The 16,835-nt window shown below is 37.8% G+C and overlaps 1 protein-coding gene across 2 annotated transcripts in view; it reads right to left on the bottom strand.

Annotated features, from left to right (window-relative positions):
* Positions 1 to 381: 381 nt before the first annotated feature.
* Positions 382 to 16,835, bottom strand: part of LOC113095798 (CMP-N-acetylneuraminate-beta-galactosamide-alpha-2,3-sialyltransferase 1-like) — a 30,479-nt gene continuing 14,025 nt past the window's right edge. For both annotated transcript variants that reach the window (XM_026261171.1, XM_026261170.1), the window contains 5 exons: positions 5,792 to 5,985; positions 5,512 to 5,691; positions 5,317 to 5,362; positions 4,812 to 4,931; positions 382 to 2,727 (listed from right to left, as the gene is read on the bottom strand). In XM_026261171.1, coding sequence (XP_026116956.1) covers positions 2,560 to 2,727; positions 4,812 to 4,931; positions 5,317 to 5,362; positions 5,512 to 5,691; positions 5,792 to 5,985 — 708 coding nt within the window. In that variant the 3' untranslated portion in view covers positions 382 to 2,559. The remainder of the gene's footprint in view (positions 2,728 to 4,811; positions 4,932 to 5,316; positions 5,363 to 5,511; positions 5,692 to 5,791; positions 5,986 to 16,835) is intronic.

Here is a 16,835-nt window from a genome sequence, read left to right as displayed (position 1 = left end):
GCAGAACCATGTGATTTAGAAATAACAATTCTTCAGGATCTGCCTCATTTGATGAAAAGTGATCCTTTTATGCTTGATGAGCCATTGCGCATGAACAAATTGACTGCTGCAATCAAAGATCTGTCTTCAGGCAATGCTGTGGGTTGAGATGGCTTAACTACAGAATTTTATAAACTGTTTTTGGCCAGTCTTTGGAGAAGTCTTTTTAGAGTGCTTTGATATTGGCACTTTACCACTGATTCTACCGAGAGCAGTTATCACCTTGATACCCAAGAAAGGTGATCTTGCGGATATAAGAAACTGACGACCAGTGTCTCTGCTTGTAGTTGATAATAAGATACTGTCCAAAGCATTAACTAATAGATCAAAACTTCATATATTAACAATAATTCACGCAGATCAGTAGTACTGTATTCCAAAACTTACAATATTTGATCATTTGTTTATGATTCATGATTGTATTTAATTTGCCAGAGAAAATAATTTTAAAATGGGTTTATTATCTTTTGGATCAGTAAGGCTTTGGACCATGAGTTCCTTTTCAAATGTTTTGAAGCTTTTAGATTTGGTTTTTCATTCATTTATATTATGAAATAGTTGTATGCTGATATTTACAGTATTTTGAAAATAAGTGGTTAACTCACAAGATCTTTTCTAGTTGGCAGAGGCATACAACAAAGATGTAGTAATGTATGTCAGGCATTTTATATGCCTTTGAACCTTTGCTAACTGCTCAGAAGCATCAACTTTGTGGAATTCCAATGGTGGGATCTTCTACTTCAGGGATGGTAAATGTTAAACTCAGTGCTTACACTGACAATGTCACTGTAGTAATTAGATCAAATGAAGATGTGTACAGTCTGGAAGCAGCTCTTGAGATCTTCAGCTCGAGTCAACTGGAAAAACAGTACACCTTTGTTATTAGGCCAGTGGGAGAAAGGAGGCATTCCAAAACTTCCTCAGGGCTGCTCCTGGAGTTTAGAGGGGCTTAAAGTGCTGTTTTCTTTGGAACAGAGCAATACATTGAAAGAAATTGGGAAGGCCTCTATATAAAAAAAGGTGACTGGGCACTTACAGAAATGGAGAATGGATCCTTCTTATAGAGGGATGGTTCTTGTTGTAAACAGTCTAACAGCATCAATGCTATGGCATTGTTTGACTGTTATTGACCCCCTAAAATATCTACTGCAAAGAATACAGAAGGTATTTGTTGATTTTTTGGGTAAATTGATTTCACTGGATTCCTTCTGGGTTGGTATATAGGTTGAATTGAGGTCTGTGAGGGTGGTAGAGAAGTTGTGGCCTTATGGTTAGAGAGTTTGACTTCTAACCCTAAGGTAGTGGATTCAAGTCTCGGCTGGCAATACCACAACTGAAGTGTCCTTGAGTAAGGTACTGAACCCCTAACAGCTCCCATGGTGCCGCAGCATAAAAGGCTGCTCCGGAGGTGTGTGTGTGTGGTTGTTTGTGTTCATGCTGATTTTAGGCTTGAAAGCTGCTCTCCCTCCTTCTCTTTTGCAGTTTTTCTTTTGTGAGTCCTAAGTTAAATTTGTCCACTGAATTCTGCCCTGAAGTAATTTAAATGTTTTCATTTATTGTTCAAGGTTGGTGCCACTTTTGCATTGTTGGGTAGGATTATTGGTTTCCAAGTTTCCATTACCAGCTTTAAAATTACGTTTTGGGACTAGTAAAAGAGGCAGTGAATGAGATGCGGAAGAAATATTCCTACTCACAATAGTGATTTAAGTACTAAAACTGGACTAATCCCTTTTAAATATATCTTCTGATTGATTTCTTGAGGTGTGGTAACCATAGTATAAGGGGAATAATTGACTCCAGGTTGTTGGATTATTAGAAAAATAATGCATACCTAAGGGGGAATGGCCCAGACGCGAAGGGTGTGCATTCTTTCTTTAATAATTAATTGGCCTGTCATCAATTATTCCTTACTTAAACAATATGAAAAAGAACATTTTTGGGGTTGTTTTGACATTTCTTATTGGTACAGGAATTTGTGGCAAAATAATTAATTTTTTGTTTCAACCAAAATATAATTTGAATAACCATACAAACATTCAAAATGTCTAACAGATTAGTTGGCTACTTTAGTACAAGAACACCAGGTACAAACCATATGTTTGTTGATACAGTATTATAAATACGAGTAGGACAATATAGAGCCTTTGCTACAGCTCCTAAAACATTGTTACCATAGTTAGCTAACATTCATATTAACATATATTTATTTGTCTTTCATTTTTGCATCAATTTTGTAGCCATTTTGTTTTGTTTTACACACCATTTTGAGATCCTTCATTAAATGGAAGAAGTCTTATTTATCCCTTTATATTTAGAAATCTTGTTTCTCTGTTTAATGCGTAAACAAACCTGTGTGAATGTTGCAAAACTGGGATAATCATAAGGTCTGTTAACACATTAAACTCTTGGCCACAAGAAAGTTATATAGTTTTATAAACATATGGTCATGCGGCCTCAACATAAAAATGTTAGCAAAATGACTTAACATAAATGTTAAACATAAAATGTCTATTCCTGGTCTTATCTATATCCTTTATATATTGAAATCTTGTTTCTCTGCTGAAGTTGATGGATTGTTTTGTTTTCAAAGTCTCCACCATGAGGGCCGCCTTTATAGTGAGTGCGAGTTCTGTCAAAGTAATGATGCCAGGTTCCAGTACTTGAAGCCCCAAACCCAAACACATTCACCTGTGTAAGAGAGTTCAAATCATAATTCTCCTAAAGGTCACTTCCTAAATGCTGCATGTATTTGTAATTTTGAAAAATTCTAGCATTAAGACACACACAATTTTTCAAATAAGTACACCCAACCAACCTTTTACTTAAGCAAATCATATATCAGCCATATTACATTGACAAATCATAGCAATCTCTTGCTCCAACCAGTCACGCTTTGCAATACAATCAGGGTTGAGTCAGTTTAACTCACTGTATTACTGTGACCACAAAGGGACATTTTCAGTTCAGTTAGATTCCTTGTGGCCTCAAGATAAAAAATTAACTCACAGAAACATGATAAATTTGTTGTGGGTTGACCAAGATAATTTTTATGACATCCTTATATCATGGCCACAAGTTTAAGCATGATCCATAGCAGCCTGGGATAATCATAAAGTTTTTTTACGCATGAAACTCTTTGCAATGAGAAAATGTTTTTCACTCAACATAAGGATAAGGCATGAGGATGTTGTGACAAAATGATCTTGTGGCCAGCCATGACATATTATAACATTTGTTGTTGCCAATTTGGCTGCATTTCAATCCACTTTTAGATCCACACTTGCAAACATCCCTAAGCACCTCCCCTTCAGGAAGTGCCACCTTCAGCGATGCAGCGAACCACAATTGTTGTAATATCATCTTCAAATTTGGATCATAAATTCATTAGATATAAGGCTTTGATATTATAGCAAATGTAGAGTTCAACATTTTATTAAATATGTATTTTATATCAATACAAAAACGATACTACATTATCATATTACTACATATTGCAAACTTAAACTTTTATAACATTTATACTTTTTTTTTATTCTTTCACTACAGCAATAATCTGTTATGTCTTCATTAAAAAGAGACCAACCATACATCTGTATTCCAAAGCATTCAGATATTAAAACCGTGCTGTAACAATCATTGATAAACGTGTTTTGTTAACAGTGAATTTATACCCCCAAAGGAGCAACATATCCTGAGGGATACAAACATTAAAATCAAAAAGTAAATTAAAAAAAAATAGCCTTGAATTAATTTTCAGATGTCTCTTGTGTTTGTCCTAAATTAAATTAGAACTACATTATAATTTAAATATTTGTCCCATTTTTATCTAATTAATTTTTATCTAATTAATTCAGGACTAGAACTGTAAACAACAATAGCATTTTGACCACATCAAGTATTCCATTTGGAATGAGGACCTGACTCTCCACTAACCCTGATTGTAAAGCAAAACATGATTGGTCTGAGTGAGAGCATGCTAAAAATTGGTCAGCACTATACTATCAATCTAAAAGGAGGGAAATAATAGCGCCCATTCATAAAAAAGGGTCTCACATGGCTCAAGGGGGTGAACAAAGGCATTCTGTAGCAAATTGGTGCATTTTATAAGAAAAATATCCATATCCAAAACGTAATAATCATTTAAATGTAGCTTGTGCCAACAGTTGTATAAAGAAACAGCTCCTGGCTGATGACAAAGTATGAGGATTGCGTTGCACATGAGCTAGTGGATCCCATGAAAACGTTTTTAAATGTTCATTAACAGGAGTAAATGAAGCAAACTTTAGTCTCCTTTTTTGGCTCATATCGAAATCCAGAATCCTTGTTTTTTTACTTTTAAATTAGTGACCGTTATTTTGTTTTGATCTCTTCCCTGTGCTTCCACATTCATCACTTCTGAGCAACACATGCGCAAAGTGGATCTCATACATTATCCACCCAGAGCTGCTTCCGTGTACAACAGTGAGTGCAAGCTAGATTACATTGATCATTAAGATTAAGTTTATTTGCGCTTTTTTTTCTTTCTAACCCTTTAAGTAGAGATGGTGGGCAGAGTCTACCTATTTGTGGATTAGTGTGCAACTTGATGCTAGAAATGTTTTAAAATCCACAAATGTGTGTAGCAATGCACAGATCCAAAGAAAACTATTTAAAGTGTACAGAAAACCCACAAATTAATGCCTGGCAAAGTTTTGATTTGTTTTCTAATACATGATGTGCCTTTCACAAACATAATGTCTGTTAGTCTAAAATGAAAATGCAAACAGTTTTACCTGATCACAGATATGCATGGCAAATATTATTGTAATGAAGCCTGTAGATGGATATCTGCCATGTTTCAGAAGCCATTTTTCATAGACATATTTTATGAAAGCAGGATGGAGGACCATCACCTAAACAGAAACACAAACATAAATGAGACATACTGTCATAGTTATGGACTTCTGTTCTTAGGGAGTTTTCTTATTTGGTCATGTTCCTTTTTTTGTTAATTAGTTATTTAGCCCCACACCTGTTTCCGTTTCCCACTGATTACGTTCCCAGTATTTAAAAATATGTGTTCTCCATTTTTGCTATGTCCACTTGATGTTTGAACATCTGGATTTGTGTTTGGTTGTGAATCCCCCCCCCCCCCCTATTTTGTGGATCATTGAAATAACAATGTTTGATATCCTTCGTGCAATTGCTTTACACCCCAACACGTTTGACACATACACCACTGCTTAATAATCATTGTTTTGAATATCATCACATTCATTTAGTGACATGGATACTCACCTTGTTCTCATCTGCTTTTATTGAAGGTTTGACTCGTGTGTAGGTGCTTAGGAACAAAAAGATGGCTTTTACTAATAATGCAGATATATTTAATATTTCGTAATTAAAAAAAAAAAAAAAAAAAAAAAATATATATATATATATATATATATATATATATATATATATATATATATATTTTATTACTGTGCTCACCGTGTGATGTGTCTAGTGGTGAAGGTACTTATGAGCCACTGCATGTCGCGAATCTTAAAGGGAAAAAGCACCAAATGGGTTGAGTTGTCCAAGTCCATGGCGCTTTCAGGATACAGAATCCGGTGAGTTGTCTTTGACCCCACATCCCTCTCGTAACCTTTTGTCGGGCCTTTATTTATCCTGAGAGAACAATACAAGTAACAGGTATTAATAAGCTATCTAAAGAACTGATGTTGTAGAGAAAATTTGATCAGATTATGTGCATTATTCTGTTTTTTACCTAATCACAACATCATGGAAATCTATTAGAGACCCATAATGGGATCCCAGAAGGTTTGCAGAGTTTCCCACCACAGCACAGGTTCTGCAGCGATCTGGACCGGCGTCTGAGTAGTGCTCTTTATCAGGGAAGAGAGAAAACATCTGATCCACCACCTCTGTGTAGTTGATCCTGAACATTGATGGCTGTAGACCCTGTACAAATATTTGAAAGCCCAAGATAAGCATCGATAAAAATAGTTTTGTTAAAACTGGTTTACATAATACTGATATTACATAGTACTGAGATTACATTATAGTGACATTACATAATCGTGCGAAGACGGTTGATTTGTATCTTCATTTTCACATTGAGAAATTCAACATGACTCCAATCATGTTGAAATGATCTGCAATCATACTCACATGATCACATAGTTTTACTAAGCTACTGCAGGAAGTTATGTATTTTAGGACATAGAATTAAAAAAAAAAATATTTGGCCTATAAAAACCTTTTTAGGTACTTTTACGTGTTGAATTTCTTGTAGAATAAAATGGCTTTCTAATTAATGTTAAAATCTTACTCATGAATTACACACTGTCACTGTTAAAGACCCAAAAGCATTCTGTGTCACAAGAATAAAAATAGTGTTTAATATCATTTATAATAAAACTTTTTTTTTTTTTTTTGAGAATTATATGCATGTTATACCCCAATACAAACACATGAAGTCCTCATTTATGGGCAGGGTCCCCTAATCTGCGGTACTGCTGGAAGCATATATATATATATATATATATATATATATATATATATATATATATATATATATATATATATAAAAGCTGTAACCTACATAGGCCTACATACACTGTGTATATAAATATAGTATATACATTTATAACAAATAATAAACAATGTCATTGCCCCACTGCCCCCTCCTCAAGTTTTCTCGTTCCCAAGGAAAGGTGAAATCCCCAAAACGCTGGGGCACACAAAGTGCCTCACTGGGCCAAAGCTGTGATCCTGTCTTTGCTTTTGTGGTCTGCTGTGGGCCACTGGCAGGTATCACATGCTGTTAGGTTTTGTATAGGTAATAAGCATGACGATTATCTTCCAGACCTCACTTTATTCTGGACAGTAACTTCACATGTCTTTTCACTTAGCCCCTTCTTCTTCAATAGAATGTCCCTAGAGGTAGCATTAGGAATTAAAGTACATGATACAACATTTCCCCTTTTTGTAAAAAAAAAAAACATTAACTCAACAGAAGAAAACATTGTACTCTGAATAAGTAGTTGTGACAACTTAGTCAACTATTCAGTAACAGTCCATGCATTATATTCAATGCATGTGAACAGTGACATCTCTGTAACTAATAACTCATAACATCAGTACATGAATGGTCAGCAGAAGCAATCAGTTAACATTTGAACATACTTCAACCACTTTTGTAAACCAAGGAGCAAATAACTCATTCAGAACCGTTCTCTTTTTTTTTTTTTTTTTTTTGAGAGCTACACCTGTGCAACTTGGATGCAAAACAGTCCTGTTTAGTGTACATCATAGTCCTTGTGCCAAACAGGCTTTCGTCTCATACGTGAGACTTTCACAGAACTGTGTGTAGTGTTTTGTGTTTGCTTAAATGTGTTACTGGCACAGTCAGTCAATTCAGGCGAGTTTGCCAGGTGAGCAGCATTCCACTTTTTTCCATCACTGAGCAGGAGTGTGTTTGGCCCAACTCTCTTCTCTACTCTTACAGGAGCAGAGAATTAAGGATGATCTTTTGGAATTGCACGAGGACACCTTATTCTCACTTTTCCTCCCACGCAAAAGTGAGAATTACAAGCACTTTGTTTGTGATCAGTGTATACTTTCATTTTGTCCTGTTTCTTTTTCGCATGTTCATGGACAGCAGCAAGATCACATTTGACCTCCTCATGTAAAGGCAGGATGTTAAGCTTGGTTCGCATCTTCCTCCCATACAAGAGCTCGTATGGTGACACACCCATTCTAGCATGAGGGGTTGCCCGATACGCCTGGAGCCACTCGGTAACAGCTCTGTTCCATGGTTGTGAGTGTTGAATGGCAGTCTGGATGCAACCTTTTAATGCACGTTGAAATTTTTCGACCTCACCGTTAGCTGCAGGATAGTACACAGATGTGCGTATGTGTTTTATGTCATGTTCCTTCACAAACTCAGCAAAGACAGTTGAGGTGAACAGTGTACCATTATCCGTAACGATACACTCTGGGTTGCCATGACGACTAAAAACAGTGTTCAGAAATTTGAGAACATCCTCAGTAGTTGCACTGCTAGCAAATGAAAGCTCAGGCCACTTGGAATGATAGTCTGTGAGCGTTAGAGCATATCTGCAACCATGGGTGGCTGCTTCAAATGGTCTGACTATATCCAGACCCAGTTTTTTTCCACGGACCCTCAGGGAACTGAACTGGCTGCAGAGGTGCTGGATGAGTCACAGCAGATTTGTCATTGGACTGGCAGGGTATGCATGTAGCAATCATTGACTGGACCTGAGCGTCCATCTGCGGCCTCCAGTAAAGATCCCGCAACCTCTGTTTTGTGCGGACTATGCCTTGGTGAGACTCGTGTGCCAAGGAAATCAAAGTGTGTCGCAGGGCCACAGGAACTAACAACCTTGTTCCTCTGAAAATGAAAGCATCATTCACTGCAAGTTCCTCTCTCACTGAAGTATGGAATCATGTCCTGACTCACCGCTTTGATGGAGGGTGGCCAGCCCTGTGTAATTTGCTTTCGCAGCATTTCCAGTTCAGGACAAGCAGCACAGGCACTTTCAAAATCAGTCAGTGAAAGAGAACTTAATGTCGAAGAAATTAATGCAACTATTTCAGGCTCTAAATCACCGGAGGAATCAGCAGGTGCCAGCATGGGAAGACGAGACAAGCAGTCTGCTGTTTGGTTCTGGGAACCCGGCCGATAGACAACGTCATAGACAAAACAAAGCAGACAAGCTGCCCAACAAGCAGTCCGCAGTCTGGCTCTCCTCATGCCTTCTGTAGTCAGTAAAGTGGTGAGTGCCTGGTGATCTGTGTGAAGTGTAAAACGATGGCCCCACACGTACGTTCGCCATTTTTCAGTAGCCCACACACATGCCAGAGCCTCCTTCTCCACTATAGAATATTTTTTTCAGCATCAGTGAGTGTGCGGGAAGCAAAAGCCACTGTTTTTTCTGTTCCGTCTAGTTGCACTTGGGTGAACACTGCACCCAACCCGTAGTCACTGGAATCCGTTGCAATGACCGAATGAAGTGTGGGGTCATAAATGACAATGACCGGACTGGACACAAACATCTGTTTAATTTTCTCAAAACTGTTTTGAGCAGCAAGCGTCCAAGAAAATTGTCATTTTCCTTTAGCACACTCACGCATTGGAGCAACAACTGTTGCAAATCCAGGCAGGAATTTTGATTACCAGGACACTAATCCTAGGAAGGATTGCAGAGATGCTGCAATAGATGGAGGTGGAGCTTCACGGACAGCATCTAGGTGCTTTTGATCAGGTAGGATTCCATGAGTGTTGATTATACGGCCCAGGAACCGCAATGAAGTCTGTTTGAAATTGCATTTTTTATCATTTAGCACCAGCCCAGACTCTTTCAATTTCTGCAACACAGTACTGAGGTTCGAGTCATGCTCCTCAGATGTCTTTCCATAGATGATAACATCATCCAGGTAATTTTTGACACCTGGTACGCCCTCCAGGATGGTAGCCATCATCTTTTGGAAAGCGGAGGGTGCCGACACCAGGCCATAGGGAACCCTGCAGTATCTTGAACAGGCCGTCATGAGTGATAAAAGCTGTAATATCTCTACACTCCTCATGCAGGGGAAGCTGATAGTATGCATTAGCCAGATCAATAGTAGAAAATATTGTAGCACCCCTAAGGCTGGTAAGCATTTCATCAATGTGTGGTAATGGATAACAGTCAGTAATGACGGCTTTTTTAACTTCTCTTTTAAGTAGGCACACATTCATATCCAACCTGTTTTCTTCCCAGTAACAACGACGAGGGACGCCCAGGCTGAAGCATCCACACGTTCGATGACGCCTGTTCTCAGCAGACGCTCTAATTCAGCTGAATCAGATGCTCGGACTGCAAAAGGTAAGTGTCGCAGTTTCTGACGCACAAGTTTTACTGTGGGGTCAATTTTTACCTTGTGGACAACGTTTTTTTACACATCCTATTTCAGTATCTGTCAGGGATGTGGTATTGGTGGCCATGACCGGGGAGCAGACATTATCACTTTTTATTTGAAGTTTTAGGACAGAAATCAAGTCCATGCCTAACAAAGCAGTCCCTTTATACACAACGAAAAATGTGGCAGCAGCTGACACATTTGATACACACGCTTGTGCTTGCAGGCATCCGAGTACAGGTATGTATTCCTGTGTGAAATTCACCAGACGGATGGCAGGTGTTGATAATTGTGTGGCACTGAAATGGTGTTTATAAATGTGAAGAGGCAATATAGACACAGAAGAACCTGTATGCACAAACGAATTGTACTTTGGTGCTAGGTGAAGCAGGAGTATTGACAGTCACTTCTCAATGTAGTTTCTTTTGTACTTCAGCAGAATTATCTAGATACAGTACTTGTGACGTCATGCACTTGCACCTCGCGCACATCACTTGCTAGGGCTGAACGGCTCACACGAGCAAAATGTCCCTTCTTGTTGCATAATTTACAAAACACCTTTAAAGCTGGGCACTGTGCTGAGTTAGCTAGGTGTTTGTCTGAACTGCATCTAAAACAGGACTAACGGTTCGACAAAGCGTGGGCAGTAGTCGGACGTGAATGGTGTTTACCTCTCGCATGATTTGGCTTAACTTGTACGGCACGCACTGGAGCATCTCTGTCGGCCGTCATTCTCTTGGCGTGCTCAGCCGCAGCTTTTAATTGTGTTGCAAGTGTATTAGCTTTCTTTAATGTCAGGTCTGGCTTGAGTAACAGCCTCAGTCTAATATCATCACTGTGCAAATGTTCCAGCAATTGATCGTGAATCATATCATCCACTTTATCACCGAAGTCACAGTTAGCGGCGAGTGCATGTAAATCAGCAACGTACTGTTGTATGTTTTCGTGTGAAGCTTGTACTCTTTTTCTGAATGTATGCCGCTCCACGACAACATTAACTTTGGGCATGAAGTGTTTTTTTAAAGCATCGACAGCAGAATCATATTTCTCACCGGTGTCTGGCAGTGCATAAAAGATCCGTTGACCCTCTGTGCCTAAACAATGAAGTAGTGTAGCCCTCTTCCGAGCTTCAGGCCATGCATCGCCCACTGCGTTGATAACCGTTAAATATTTATTGTAGATTCAAAACCACATGTCGAATGGCATGGTAGGCTCTGACGGTGCAGAGAAATGCAGAGACATCGTTGATAAGTCAGTAACGTTATGCAAAACGTAGTATCCTCGTCTGCAATTTTGTTAGGTTTTGTATAAGTGATAAGTACGACGATTATCTCCCAGACCTCACTTGATTCCGAACAGTAACTTCACATGTCTTTTCACTAAGCCTCTTCTTCTTCCCTGTTGAACCCACTTCCTCTTCTTACAATATAACATCCCTAGAGGTAGCATTAGGAATTACAGTACATGATACAACACATGCCTCAAGGGTTTAATCCAGCAGAACTCCACATCCTGGCTGCTATGACTGCCTCCACTGAAATATCAATGTCAGCGCTCAATTTGCTATCTTCAGATGCCCCCAACCCAAACTGACCCAGAAGAGCCCCAGACCCTCCCAGCACAGCATGTTCAGTTGCCGGTCCCCGATATATGGAGCCATCCTGTCCCGGTGGGAAACCACCATCTGTCCCCCAGGCCTCTTCTGAAGACTGTACACAGACTCTCCAAACCACTTCATTACATAAACAGGGTACTACTCAGGTGCAATACGGTTTAGGTGAACATTAGTGATGCGCGAGTCATCTCATAACCCGCAGGCCCTGCAGGTTGGGTTGTGCTGTTTAAAGAAATTGGCACTTTATTTGCAGGGCAAGTTGAGGGTCATTATAATTAAAAAAAAATCCATATATGTTGCGTTCAATTCCCTATAGCCTATATTAAATATTTGGAATATCTATTTTAAAATTTCATTAGGTTCTTTGATAAAGTTACAATAAGGAGTTACAATAAAGTTACAATACTTAGCAACATGACTTGTGTGATGTCCCCAAACAAATGTGTCACGTGACAAGTCACGAAAACGCCAAGCAGCTCCCGCCGCCAGCCATGAACAAAAACTGAGAAATAAAAGTGAAGATGGAAGAAGAGGTGTGGGAGAAATCGAGGTCAAGCATTTACATAATCAAAAGCAAAAAAAGGTCAGGCTGACAAATCTAATGTTTGGGACCGGTTCTCAGAAATAGTTGCAGCAGGAGACAGCAGCAATATCGGCTATGTGAAGTGCAATTTGTGTGAAAAAATATACAAACACGAGAGCCACAAAACTGTACTTCCAGCATGTCAAAGACATATTTGTGGGGGGTCTAAGAAAAGTGACGTCAGTGAAACCTCTCAAAATATTACTGCTTTCTTCAAAAGTAAAGTACCATCACATGTCAAGTGCGTTGAATTGTGCTGTCAAGATCTGCAACCCTTCTACATAGTATCTGCAGATGGATTTCATAAAATAGCCCAGTGTCTAATTAACATTAGCCGCATTTCCACTGTCTGGCCAGTGCGAGCCAGGGCTTCAAACAGGCTCATAGCCTCAGGCCAGTAGCACCGAGGCCAGAATAGCGCAGCGTTTCCACAGTTAGGGCCTGAAGTACGCTGCGCATCACTAAAACCTCTCAGAACAACGTCACGAAACCCAATAATTTCAGCAACAAAGAGAAGTTATCAGAATACTAAGAAATAAGTCACTGGAACATGCACGATCACAAAATGAACATGATAAAAGTGGCCATTTGTTTACATGCTTAGTTAAACATTTAAATTCAAAAGCATCAATGTTTTATAATAGAATACGTAATACGTTGATCATAATGAATTCTTTTATAAGGACTCAAAATTAATCACACAGAAACAAATGTATTTATATTTTATTTATTTATTTTAAACACTTATGAAAATAGCCTGCTTATTAAGTCGAGTGTTTCTGTTTATTTGTAGTCACAGTAGCATATATATGTCACATTTAGAATGAATGATAATATCTATATTTTTATAAAAGCTCTCGAACAAAAATCATTAGGCTATTATATTTTGATGATAGGCTTTGCCACGTGGAGCTAAACTCTCAGACAAGACGACAGATAAAATATGTTACTAAATAAATACACAATCGTGATAGAGAATAAGAAGCTGACATCAGATTCCTCCAAGTGGTTGCATTTACCATGTTTGCTATGGTAACATTAATGTTTAGCGTGCATAGTCTTTTATATCGCTTATAAATATTTCTGCCTTGTTTAGTGATTATAACCCACATCGAATCGAGTTATTTCAAACACTCACTGCTGACTAAGAGTGAATTTTGAGCTCAACTTATTTAAAAAAGTATTTAATGCTGGTCTTATAGCTGTTATCTTTCTGAAATGATCCGCGGCTGACGCTCTCCAGACACGGAGAAACTCCGCCTTTGTTCATAACCCCTCCTCTAGCCCCAGCTGGCCAGCTTTGGCCCAAGGTCATCGGTTTCAGAAGTAAATTTCATAAAGTCATTACTGCTGTGATGTTGGGAAATGTCAACACTTGTTGAGGCTTTATCTTTTGTTTATTTAGTCACTGTATTGAATAAATACATGGGTTTATGTTTGTTTTCTTCAAACAGAGAAGAAAGGTAATCTAATCTAGCAGTTTTTGGGATCAATTTTTTATTTCTTTTTCAAAGAAAGGTTCATATACAATTGTATACAATTTCTTCTACAAAATATACCATACAAAAATGACCCTCTAAACCCCTCCAATCACCCACCCCACCCAGCCCCCAGCGGTCCCCAAGTCCAGGCCACCTTAACAAAAAAAAGAAAAAAAAGAAATGCAATCAAAAACAATTTGCCTACAAAATTTAAAGAAGAGAAAATAAATTAAATAAATAAATAAAATAAAATGCAATATAAATAATAGATACTCCAAAATTAAAATCTTTTTTACAAATAAAATATGAAATAAATAAATAAATACATACAAAAATAGAGGCAATCTACAATATGATAACCTTAGGCTAAACAAAGTACCACATAAATCATGTTAAACATTCAAAATATACCCCACGTTCATTTCTACTAAACTTGAAGTTTTTCTGTTAAATCCTTTGCAACTACTTTCCATGCCTCAATGGTTGAGGCTCTAGCCTTATTTATTCTGGCTGTTGAGAGTTCAACCAGATCTTTCTTTGTAGTTCAGTGAAACCTAAACTGGAATCATCATTTAGAAGAAGCACTACTGGTTGCACTGGTATATCTTTTCCTATCATATCAGACAATATTGAAGAGATCCTTTCCCAGAACTCATAAACTTTCTCACATTCCCACACCATATGCATAAATGTTCCCACTTGTTGGTAGGTACAGAAACTGCAATGGGGACTTAGAGATAGTTTAACGAGAAAATGTTTCTTTGGTGTCCAGTACAATCTATGACAGAATTTGTAATGAATTAATTGGTGGTTTGGATTTTTTGATGCACCGAATATATTCCCCCATACAGTCTCCCAATCAATCTGGTCAACAGACAACTCCCTTACCCAAATAGTATGCAATGGCAGTTGTTTTACCTTAACTTCAAGAAGGCGAGAATAGATAGCTGACACTACATTTTGTTGAGAAAAATTAAAGAACCAACTGTGAACAGGATGTGTTTCGAGAGCTAAGCCCCAAGAGACTCCGTATGCTCTGAGTGCCGAACGCAATTGCAAGAATAAAAAGAAGGATGATGCAGGTACGTTAAATGATACAGCTATATTTTGAAAACTAAGCATACCATTATCATCCCATATGTCAGCAAGAGTCCTTATTCCTTGCTTTGACCACTGTTCTGATGTGAATGGTTCAGAACCACAGTTAATATTCCTATTGCGCCACAAAGGAGTCTGCAGATGCCATTTGTTATCATAGCTTGATAATTTCTCCACTGTTTTAAAAGTGTTAATTGTGTTCGTTATGATGGGGCCAAATGATTGTTTGCAGTACTTTAAAGAGAGTCCAGAAAAAAGTACATCTTCAAGTCTAATTGGTTTGAGAATTGCTTCTTCTATTTCTCTACAGGGTGTGGGAATCATAGTGTTAAACCATGTCTTGACTGCACGTAGTTGGAAGGCTTTATGATATAACTCAAAATTAGGCAAAGAGAGACCTCCCTCCATTTTAGTACGTTGTAATGTAGCCAATTTTAACTTTGGTTGTTTGCCATTCCAAAGAAAAGTGCGAATTAAAGAGTCAAGTTTTTTCCACCATTTTGATGAAGGTGGCAATGGAATCATGGCACTAAGAAAGTTAACCCTAGGTAAAATATTCATCTTCACAGTTGAGACTCTGGATTGCAGTGATGCAGGAAGTGTTCTCCATCTGTCAATATCTGTTTTTAGCTTTTAAAAAACTTTGTCGTAATTTATATGTACAATTTCTTTTAAATCAGACTGAATAAGAATCCCTAGGTAAGTTATCTGATTTGTAATTTGGATATCTGTTTTTATCTGCATACTCTGAGCTTTTTTGTTTAATGGTAAAAGAGATGATTTGGACCAATTGATCCTATATCCAGAAAATTTCCCAAAACAGTTAAATATTTCCAGTATGTTTTGGATTGTGCCGAAATCTGAAAAATACAATAAAATGTCATCTGCATAGAGAGATATGGCATGCTGGGTACCCTTAATTGAGATGGAACAAATTTGGTCTTGTCTTATTTTTTTAGCTAAAGGCTCCAGGGATAATGCAAATAACATTGGTGAGAGGGGGCATCCTTGCCTTGTTCCTCTTAAGATATCAAATGGTTGGGAGTGTAGGCCATTTGTTGCTATGCTTGCTGATGGATTGTTATAAATTATTTGTACCATATTAATACATTTCTTATCAAAACCAAATTTATCTAGCACCTCCCATAAGTAATCCCAATTTAATCTATCAAAAGCTTTATCCGCATCTAAGGATAAAACTGCATAAGGGGACTTTTTATCTTTACTTGCATTAATTATATGTAGCAACCGACGTATATTATCTGCAGCTGAACGATGTGGAATAAAGCCAGATTGATCACTATGAACTAATTTACCAATATATTTTTCAAGGCATATAGCTAATACCCTAGCATATACTTTTAAATCTGAGTTTATTAAAGAGATTGGTCTAAAATTGAAACATTTAGTATGATCTTTGCCTTTTTTGGAATTAAAGAGATTAGAGCTGTATTCATTTGTTTTTCAAAATGGCCATTTTGGATTGCCATGTTTATTGCTGCATGCATAATTGGTCCTAATATATCCCAAAAATGTAAAATTATTTCTGGAGGAATCCCATCTGGCCCAGGTGATTTCCCCTTCTTTGCCGTTTTCAACGCTGCATACAGCTCCACAAGTGTTATAGGTTGGCTCATTTGCTGAGCTTCACTTTGCGTTAATTGTGGTAGATCAAGGTCTTGTAGAAATTTATAACATTCAACCATATCTGCACTGTCCTTAGGTTGATACAGATCTTTAAAATGTTCTACAAAAGTTTTATTTATCTCTCTAGGATTGGTTACCAAACCTTTTGTAGGCGAATCAATGGTATCAATTATAGCTCTAGCTTCACTTTGTCTGAGTTGTAAGGCCCATAACTTGCTGGGTCTTGGCCCATTAAAATAATAGTTTTGTCTAACTCTATGCATAATAAATTCAGCCTTTCTTCGAAGCAAATCATTTAACTTGGACCTGGAACTCTTTAATGCACTTTCAACTGATTTTGAGAATTTCTTCTTCAACTCTGTTTCTTTGGAGAGGCAGATTTGTTCTAATTCTTCAATTTGTGCTTTTCTTACTTTATTTAAATGAGATGAAAAGGAGATAACAAAATCTCTGATAAAAC

The sequence above is a fragment of the Carassius auratus genome, unplaced genomic scaffold (genome assembly GCF_003368295.1).
Source record: "Carassius auratus strain Wakin unplaced genomic scaffold, ASM336829v1 scaf_tig00215788, whole genome shotgun sequence".
Taxonomy (NCBI): Eukaryota; Metazoa; Chordata; class Actinopteri; order Cypriniformes; family Cyprinidae; genus Carassius; species Carassius auratus.
The sequence above is the reverse complement of the archived record's forward strand: the minus strand, read 5'-3'. Positions and strand labels throughout refer to the sequence as shown.